The following is a 10,932-nucleotide window of genomic DNA, read 5'->3' on the forward strand; positions in this document are numbered from 1 at the left end:
TGAGGTATCATGTTAAGACTGTGAAAGTACTATTTACTCTACAGTGGTGAGGAGTCCTCATCAAAATCAAAAAATCTAATTTCTTTTACAGGACCCAGATGCTATACAGTGGGAAAACCAGCCTGGCAACATAGTGCGTATTAATAAAAGGACACCACATCCTGCCAAATTCCAGCTGCGCTAATTGTATTGTTCACAGAGCTCACAAGCTATCAGAAAGTTGTATGGCAACCACCTCCGGCGCCAAATAGAACTGGCAGACATAGACATTCAGTACAAGAAGAAAAAGATGGAAAATCTTGCACTGAAGTCCGACATAAAAAAGGACAATTAGGAAACTGGACCTTGAAATAAAAAAACGGGAGGTGAGATATGCCTTCAATGTACACTGTATGCTAACTGTAACACAAATGTATTAATCATTATTTTTCTTTCCTCCCCCAGCTCCAAGAAGATGACACAGCTCAAAATAAAAATTAGGTATATTCTCGTAAAGTCAAGTGAGCCATGACATATGAGCTCTTATTGTGAGCACACAGGACGGTGGCATCTTTCTAAGGTTTTTTTTATTTTCCCAGCAATCAGTACAACCAAGTCATCGTTATAAGGCACCGGCCTCTTTTGCCCCCCCCCCCCCCAGCACATGGTGTGGCCACTAGCCTATATGAAGGCCCAAAATTGTATGTTCCTTTCTGCTCTGACAATGGCATGCCCATTCTTGCGAGATGTGGTGGATGAAGAAGCACTTGTGCTGAGGAGAGCCTTCAGGCGAGAAAGGGTCTTCAGGGACCGGTTGGACCCACTGGCCTTCCCTGATGACCATCTATATGAAAGATACAGGTTTTCTGCAGATGGCATCAGGTATCTATGCAGACTACTGGGTCCCAGGATTAAGCACCGCACTGCACGGAGCCATGCACTGAGTGTGGAGCAAATGGTTTGTGTGGCCTTGCGCTTTTTTGCTAGTGGAGCCTTCCTATACTCAGTGGGGGATGCAGAACAGCTGAACAAGGCCACAATTTGCCGCACAATAAGGAGTGTGTGTCTGGCTATCAAAGCATTAGCAGATGTCTTCATCTCCTTCCCTGGCCACAGAAGACTCTGTGACATCAAAGAGGAGTTCTATAGGATTGCAGGTAAGAGGATCTACAAATTACAGGACAACTGTTAAAACATAGTAGGATACTCATTACTTTGTGTGACAGGTTTCCCCAATGTCATTGGTGCAGTGGACTGCACACACATAAGAATAAAAGCCCCCTCAGGTGCCCATGAGGCCGATTTTGTGAATAGGAAATCCTTTCACAGCATTAATGTTCAGGTGAACATAACTTTTGATACTGTCCATTGACGAACACTCTGCATTGCCAGTGATGTGCATTGATTGGTGTAATATTCCTCATCTTATGATTTCAGATGGTCTGCAATGCTGACTGTGTGATCAGCAATGTTGTGGCAAAATGGCCTGGCTCAGTCCATGACTCCAGAATCTTTCGGGCCTCTGAAATCTATCAGTGCCTATCACAAGGTAGGCCACACAACCCCTATTTATAACCATCATGGCTGTGTCAAGAATATCACTGTGTTTATGAGGTAGTAATGATGAGATTTTGTGTTGACAGGTGAATTCTCTGGTTTGTTGCTGGGAGACAGGGGGTATGGCTGCCAGCCTTTTCTCCTGACACCTTTCACAGACCCCCAGGAAGCACAGCAGGCCTACAACCATGCCCATGCCAGGACCAGGGCCAGAGTTGAAATGACCTTTGGCCTCCTGAAGGCACGCTTTCACTGCTTTCACAAATTAAGGGTCAGCCCTGTTAGGGCATGTGATATTACTGTGGCTTGTGCTGTCCTCCACAATGTGGCCTGCCTGAGGAAGGAGAGGGCCCCCAGAGTGCCACCAGCCATGGACTGGGACAATCCGGCAATCTTCCCTGATGACGACAGTGGTCGGCTGCTGAGGGACCAATATGTGTTGAATTATTTTAGTTAGTATGTGTGCTTTCAATTTTGGTTAAATATGTCCTGCGGTGGCAGAGGAATTTGGGTTTGTTTTTTTACGAATTTGGCCTCTTATGATGTTTGTGCGGTATACTGTGTGTAATACAAGGCTGCAGGGAGGCTACTGCATCCATTCATTTGTCTGTTCAGTTGATGTGTATGGATTTGTCCTGTATTTATTTTAGTGTGCAGACATGCAGGGTGTGTTATATACAGACCTTTGAATGTGTATGTATCATTTTGTATAATATGCTTTGATTCTGTGCTTTAAATCTTGTAGAGTCACTGTGACTTCAGTTTCGAAAGGAGCTGATGGTTTACCTGCTTTGTTTTGTCCTTATTCAATAAAGGAACATAATGTTACACATTGTGTTTTTATATTCATATGGAATGTGTATTTGTTTATATGACAGAGTACTAGGGCCACACTGAGGAAAAAGGATAGTCATAAATTTATGAGGCTGGTTCTTTCTGCAGAAAAGCTACATATTCTTTTTACAGTTGATACTTATGACAAGGTGATACTTAATATTCTGGCACATCAGCATGTCTTTGTTTATGAAACCATACTGAAGTACAATTTGACGAAATGCCCCACATCCGTCATTTTAACAACTGTCCTCCTTTAAAACAACTGGTTACAATATTATGACTTGTCTTTTTTGTCCCTCTGTGGCCCTAATATTCTATCATTTTATATATAGCCTTATAGTCTATGGGAAACTGTAAATTATCTAATGATAGCAACATCATCTAAAAATCATTATTTGTCCAAAATGATTGAAATTAATGATCACAAACGTTTAAATAATGACAGTGGGTCTAGTTATATGTGATAACAATGTATAGTGAGCAGTGAAATAACTATTGGTTTCCATTTGTGGTGACTGCTGACTGACATTAGGGATGAGATTAAATAGATCCTGGAATTTAGCCTGGTCTGGAGCAGGCTAGCTCCACAGAATAAATCTCCATGGTAATTTATACCATAACATATCCTCCTGCCCCCTATCCAGCTTTAGTGCAACCGGATTACGGATCAATTGAGCCAGGATCACCAAGATATCCTGGCTTAATCCCTTATCCTGGTTTTGTGCAACAGGCCTCCGCTCACCAAGCCTGCATTTATTTGATCTAAAGTAAAGCTAAAAAATAATATTGTGAAATATTTTTACTATTTAAAATAACTTTTCTATTCGAATATATTTTAAAATTACATTTTTCCTGTGATCAAAGGTGAATTTTCAGCATCATTACTCCAGTTTTCAGTGTCACATCCTTAAGAAATCAAATCATTCTAATATGCTGATTACCAATATTTAAAACAGTTGAGTACATTTGTTTCAGTGTTCTTTGATGAATAGAAGGATCCAAAGATCAGCATTTATGTGAAATAAAAAGACTTTGCAACATTATACAGTATATCATTCAAAATCTTAGAGTCAGCATAATTTATATTTTTTGGAAAAGAAATTATAGAAATGGATACTTTTATTTACGAAGGATTCTTTAAATTGATCAAAAGTGATGATAAAGACCATTTTACAAAATTATTATACAGTATTTCAGATAAATGCTGTTCTTCTGAACTTTCTATTCACCAAATAAACCTGAAAAAAATATATACTCAGCTGTTTTCAACATTATCATTATTATTATTATTATTATTATTATTTTATTTTTTTGAGTAGCAAATCAGAATATCAGAATTATTTCTGAAGGATCGTGTGACTGGAGTAATGATGCTAAAAAAATCAGCTTTGAAATCTCAATAAATTAAATTTTGAAATATATTAGTAGTTCTTATACTACACTTTGTGCCAAAATGATTTACGACTTTGACCTTTGACCTTTTGACAGGTTGAACTTCCGGTGACCTTATGATGGATGGGTTGAACTTCCCGAATGAGATCATGGGGTTAACCTATTGACCCCTCCCACGCATCGATCATGTGGTTTTGACAGAAGCTTTTGCCCTATTGACCTAGTCCCTAAATCATAGTTTTGATGGGTAGTTTTGCCGTATGTGAAGAGAACAGATGTTTTTTTTCTGGTTGTTTGAACTTTGTCCCAGTTATATGGGTTTGTGTGTGGTTAGGTGTGTGTGGTTATATGGCTTGTGTCACAGGCCTGCGCCCCCTCCCATTACATTCCTGAGCAGTATATAAATGGGGTCAGTTATTTCATATATGTGACATTCAGTTATTTCAGATTTATATATAAAACATTCTATAATTTATATAATCTAAAACAATTAAAGGTTGAAAAAACATATTTCACATTTACATGTAAAACATCTTATCCTTTATATAATTTATATAATATAAATTATATAATAATTATCATGCTAAAGTTGAAAACATACAGTTCTTTATATTCTATCCTTTATATAATTTATATAATATAAATTATATAATAATTATCATGCTAAAGTTGAAAACATACCGTTCTTTATATTCTATCCTTTATATAATATACATAATCTAAAGCAATTTAACTAAGGTTGAAAAACATTCAGTTCTTTAAAAGAATATAAAATAAAAAGCTTACTAAAACCAATTGTTTTAACTGAATAAAATCGGCTTACCTTATTTTAGAGAGAACCTACAGCTTGTGAAACGGGCTCACAGCTCCATCTGTTGGACTGTTGACATCTGTTGGATGTTTTGTTAGGGTTAAAGTGATTTTCAAATTATAATCCTAAAATTTTAAAAAGTTGTAATAATGTTTTCAAATTATTAAAAGCGGTAAAAACAAAAATACCCCTTTCCTGAATGAGCTTAACTCTGTCTCAAAACATAGTGAGCCGTGCGCGTGCCTGCATGCGGGCATTCTCTCTGTCTGACATCCCCCCTCCTTTTCATGCCTCAGTACAGCGGAACTAAAGTTGAAAAACATTCTATTCTTTTAAAAGGTTATAAATGAAATGGTTGTAAAAAAAATATACTGAAACCGATTGTTTCAGATAAACAAAATCCATTCTACATTTTTTAGAGAGCTGAAGGAGGTGTTTTCACATCACCTTTTCTGACCCGCGGCGCTCCAAAAATCAGTCCCTGTGTGTGTGTGTGTGTGTGTGTGTGTGTATGCACGCCACAGTTCACTCACTGTCTGACATCCCTCCTCCTTTTCATGCCTCAGTACAGCGGAACTAAAGTTGAAAAACATTCTATTCTTTTAAAATGTTATAAATGAAATGGTTATAAAAAATATACTGAAACCGATTGTTTCAGATAAACAAAATCCATTCTACATTTTTTAGAGAACTGAAGGAGGTGTTTTCACAACACCTTTTTTGACCTGCGGTGATCCAAAAATCAGTCCCTGTGTGTGTGTGTGTCTGTGTATGCACGCCACAGTTCACTCTCGTCTGAATTTACTACAAAATCATAATATCTTTAAAGATGTTGTTAATTAAAACCATCGTATCTCATGCAGGAGTACCATGTTTTTGACCGTTTTCTGACGGTTCCATCTATGAATTACGGTCGGTCCGCGTCTAGCATCTCTTGTGCCCACGAATTTATGGTGACACGGGTGATCCCTGCTTCGTTTCCACGAATTGTACAGATCATTCATAGAACAAGGATGACACCTAGTGGTCACTCAACACCAATTTCTTTCAAGACGGTCACCTTTATAAATGCATTTGATATGGAGGTAAATCAGTAGCAAAACTCGAGAGGTTGAAGATCTGAATGTGAGAACTTGTCATTTTAATATTTGTATTTGTAAGTTAAAATTTACACTCACAGCTCTGATGTGAAAAGCTGAATCTTTCAATTTGCACACACAGACAATGATCAAAACACCCGTGTTTTGAATTGGAAGTTGTAGATTAATAGTTACAAATGTGTAGAATGACATTCACACAAAGAAAATGACATACACACATGTTTACTACATATTTACTTTTGCACTTTACTTCAGTTTCGCTGCACAACGTCAAGTCGGCACTTACAACCTCTCAGATCTGGAAGTACATGTTCAAATCCTAGCGCTCTGACTTTTGCTACTCTTTTTGCGCTATTCTGTTGCAAAACTCACTTGTGCACTTGTATATGCAGATGTGAGAGAGCAGAGCTGGGGGCGGGGCTTTGGTGCGAATGAAGACATTTTATTGGTCGATGCCCGACCAATGAACAACGCCAACGGTTTTCACTGAATATCCTTAGCTTTGACAGGATTTTAAGACACTGCATTAATTTTGCCATTCAGGTATTATCTAGTAGACAAATAATGCAACATATTTTATATGTATATCCCACTGCATATTGCTGAGTAAACTCGCTGTACCAGAACATGCTTTGATCTCACCGCCACACGGTCACATGGTTCATGGAGCTATCAATAGTACTAAACTAAACGTTTAGTCAATATGTTTGAAATGTATTAAATGGGACAGACAGTAGTTTCATTATATTTGCAGCGATTTCTAGTAATTTATAACACATAAAGTGCATTGATTATGCATGGATAACTACGATGACTAATGACTATGATGACTAATGACTATGCGTTACAATAGCATTTTATACTGGAAAATGGAACAGCATTATGTTCTCATACTCCTCCTTGGCAGTTAAATGTGACTAAACAATTAAGTGTAACTTTTAACCAATAAAATAACTGTACTACATGTTAACTCAGTCCTGTTTAGTTAATTTGAAGAGATCATGGTACTAAATAATATGCGCAATAATTAAGATCCATGAATGACCATTTGAAATATAACATTTTCTAATATGGTTATTATTTATACTACAATAACTGTAGTATTTAGGTTTAAATTCCAGTGCAAAGAGGCACGCTTTAAATTAGAGGCATTTGGTGGACAGAAAGATAATATTCATATGCAATTCCATTGCTTAAACACTAGATGGCCTTGTTGATGGTTAATAAATACATGTATTTAGCTCTACTAGCTGCTCAAAACAGTATTTCTGGTCATAAGTGCTTATTTTTTAGGTTTTGCTGTTTAATGTACATTTAGACATTATTAAACACTCGATTTTTATTTAAAAAAAAATAATAATAATGTTGCATTTAAAAAGATTCATTACTGACAAGCAAATTAGGAATTTAACCCAATGAAGATGTTAAAATTATTTTTACAAAACATAAAAATAATAAAAACAGCATTATATTGCAACTCTGGTACAGTGATATGCAGTGGGATATACATATAAAATATGTTGCATTATTTGTCTACTAGATAATACCTGAATGGCAAAATTAATGCAGTGTCTTAAAATCCTGTCAAAGCTAAGGATATTCAGTGAAAACCGTTGGCGTTGTTCATTGTACATCTGCATATACAAGTGCACAAGTGAGTTTTGCAACAGAATAGCGCAAAAAGAGTAGCAAAAGTCAGAGCGCTAGGATTTGAACTTGTACTTCCAGATCTGAGAGGTTCAAATAAGTGCCGACTTGACGTTGTGCAGCGAAACTGAAGTAAAGTGCAAAAGTAAATATGTAGTAAACATGTGTGTATGTCATTTTCTTTGTGTGAATGTCATTCTACACATTTGTGACTATTAATCTACAACTTCCAATTCAAAACACGGGTGTTTTGATCATTGTCTGTGTGTGCAAATTGAAAGATTCAGCTTTTCACATCAGAGCTGTGAGTGTAAATTTTAACTTACAAATACAAATATTAATATGACAAGTTCTCACATTCAGATCTTCAACCTCTCGAGTTTTGCTACTGATTTACCTTTATAATTTGACGTGTTCAAAGCATCGCTCGTACCAAAAACTTTCTCGGACGAGTCTCCAAGATAATCGCTTGCCCAAAAACTTTCCGGACGACTCTCCAAGACAATGGATAAAAGTGAGTATTTTCTCATTTCATGCTATGCTGTTTTATTTTATCCGCTGTTAGTGATTTATAAATACTATTAATTGATCAAAGTATGTTATGCTATTTTTTACAGTGTATGATGTTATGGTGTCTTTAAACCATATTACAATTCATTACTGTAATAAAACATGCATTGGTATTTTATCTGCTTTTAGTGACTATATTCATAAACTATGATATGCTGTTTTATTTTATCTGCTGATAGAGATATTTTAACTACTATATTCATAAAGTATGCTATGGTGTTTTATTTTATCTGCTGATAGAGATATTTTAACTACTCTATTAATTTATCACAAATTATGATTATGCCGCGATGTTTTATTTGACTTAATATCATCGCCACACTGTTTTGTATGAAAAAATACATTTATTTTGAAAAGACGACGACATCCTGTTGACATGTGCTTAGCTTTAGCGTACCGTGCTACAATTCAGTTTGCTATGTATAGGATTTCAGAAAAACAATTCTGGGTCCGTTAAATCGACGTTTTGCCACCGCGTTATCCGTTTGTCATCTATGAACACGACATCGCGGGCTGTAAGCGCTCGCGGTTAGAAATGCATGGGTTCTAGCTTAGCACCATTTGCCAGTTGCTAACTGCTCTTAGTGAAATGGCTTCCTCCGGCGGATTTTTGATGATATGACGTGAAATGGCTCCCTCTGGTGAGTCTGGGCTGAAATGACACACTGTTATAGTGAAAATTGCGCCATCTGCTGGATTTTGATGATATAACATCATGATTTCTTTGTCACAGTCTGTCTCTTTGTGTGTGTGTATTTAAAACCTTTTATATTTATTTGCACATCATATTAATGATTATTGTATCACCCCCTAAACCTACCAACACAGTAAACAGTAGTATAACTGATCTTTTTCAAAAGCTGTATAATTATTTATTTTAACTGTACACCTACCACCACACAATACAATTCTGCATGCTCATGCATTTTTATTAAATTTAGTTTTTAAGTGATCTGAATTATGACTACTCAATAAATTTCATCATAAACCACATGTACCTTGTTATATAAGTGTAATATTCATGCCACTATACAAATTTGTATTCTGATAAATCATATAAACAAGCAGACATATACATGAAACAAGTTCATCAAACATATAAAACACATTGCGGTTACAGACATGTTACTAAACCAAAGCAAATCATTTATCATACATTTCAATCGTGTATTCAACCAATACTTATGTTTACTGAGCTTATAAAACACGTTTTAAACACATTTTAAACAAAAACTGGTCATAAACGCTGCCTTCTCAAAATTACAGACATGTACAATCACAATCATGCCGCTCACATATTTATGTATATTCAGACTTTAGCCATTAATACGTTTTAAGATAATGAAAACACCAATGTCGGGGGATGCCAAAATATTTCCAGTCCCCCAAAACCCCCTCAGACTCCAGGGGTTAAAGAATATGGAAATAAATAATTATATAATGACATCAGGCTACTAAAGCAATTCATTCATTCATTCATTCAAAAAAGTATTCAACATTTAAGTTAATCGAACTTATAAAACACACCATTCTCTTCTTTTAAAAAAGAAGACAAACATTTTCCTTATTTTAAATGTGATTATATATAGCATAGTATATAAAATAAACATTTCTGATGATACATATAAAAAATTATCCCTTACATTTTTTAGACTGGTAAGAGATGTCCAAACATGAATGAAATATCCCCAAAATAAAATAATACAACTTAAAAAATAAAATAAAATGTTTAAAGTTAAATCATAAACAGAATCTCACAGGTCCTACTAGGGGTATTCTCCTGTATGTGAAACCTGAGGGGGTGCTTCACAGACCCCTCACAGTGAGGGTGGAGTTCCAGACCGTATGATCTAAGTCAATAGGGTACATTATTTCAAAGCTAACATTAATGTAATGTTTAAATAATCAGTACCCCTACTACATCTGATGTCCGCTGATTCTTAATTCAACAAAATGATAATATATATTACCTATAATATTTTTATTTTTTTATATAATATTATATAATAAATAATAATTTATATTATATCATATCATATATATGATTATTTTATATTAGATGTGTTAGGCATTAATCACTTTAGATTCTTTAAAGTTCTTATTTTTAGCATGATCTTCAAAGTTTAAATACCATCCCCCCCCCTCTCTCTCTCTCTTTCTCTCTCTCTCTCACACACACACACACACACACACACACACACACACACACACACACAAAGAAACATGATGCCAAAGTCTTTCTGTATGTTTTAAAAATAAAACTAAAAATATTTATTTTGCTTTAAATGTATGCTGAGGAGCTTTGTTTGTCACAGCATAGACTGTGAAATTTAGATGAAGTTGATTTATCTTTTAGAAGAATTCTTTCAGAGAAAGACCCTTGATTGTATTCAGCCATTAAAGATGGTTCATGACAGATGGCTTTGTGGACCCATGCATCCTAGAGATGCAATTTGAAAACTGTGCTTTGTTACGGTTTTATATATTTTATATTAAAAGTATCCTTACTATCCATATTATATTCTTCATTTAAAACAATATATTTAACTGGCTGTATTCCCCCAACATGTGTTTTCCATCAGTTGTTTGGCCTTCAGCCTTTTTACGTAGTGCTTTTTTTTTACTGTAAGATCGCTTTACACTAGTGTAATGAAAGTTAACTTTTCTTAAAGTTTATAGTTGTATTTTACTGTATCCGCATCATTCTATTTAAGTCGTATACTGTAAGAATCAGTGACTACCAAAAGGATTCCTATTTCCCAAAATGAGGTCTTTGTAACAGTGTTTTGAAACCTTGAACATCAGGTTTGTGTATCGTCTGTGGCCAAAGTTTGAGTCCGACAAAAGAAAACCTGTTTTGACTAAACTGTTTGATTTTGACCTGGAAGTTTGAAGTTTGCACAAGTTGGTGTGTAGTTTTGAGGTTGTGTTTATAAATGTGAGAAAATGGTGAATTGTTTCACGAATTGTGGGTTAGCAATCGATACAAACTGTAATGCATTTAACAGTACATTGTAAAACTCACACATGCAAGTCAAA

The 10,932-nt window shown here is 35.4% G+C and overlaps 1 protein-coding gene across 1 annotated transcript; it reads left to right on the top strand.

Annotated features, from left to right (window-relative positions):
• The first annotated feature begins 667 nt into the window (after positions 1-667).
• Positions 668-2,049, top strand: LOC132156625 (putative nuclease HARBI1). The gene is made up of 4 exons (XM_059565563.1): positions 668-1,136; positions 1,206-1,321; positions 1,417-1,528; positions 1,654-2,049. Exons 1-4 carry the CDS (start codon positions 683-685, stop codon positions 1,680-1,682), a joined length of 711 nt encoding a protein of 236 aa, XP_059421546.1. The 5' UTR covers positions 668-682; the 3' UTR covers positions 1,683-2,049.
• The last annotated feature ends 8,883 nt before the right edge of the window (positions 2,050-10,932 follow it).

The sequence above is a fragment of the Carassius carassius genome, chromosome 14, assembly GCF_963082965.1.
Source record: "Carassius carassius chromosome 14, fCarCar2.1, whole genome shotgun sequence".
Lineage (NCBI taxonomy): Eukaryota > Metazoa > Chordata > Actinopteri > Cypriniformes > Cyprinidae > Carassius > Carassius carassius.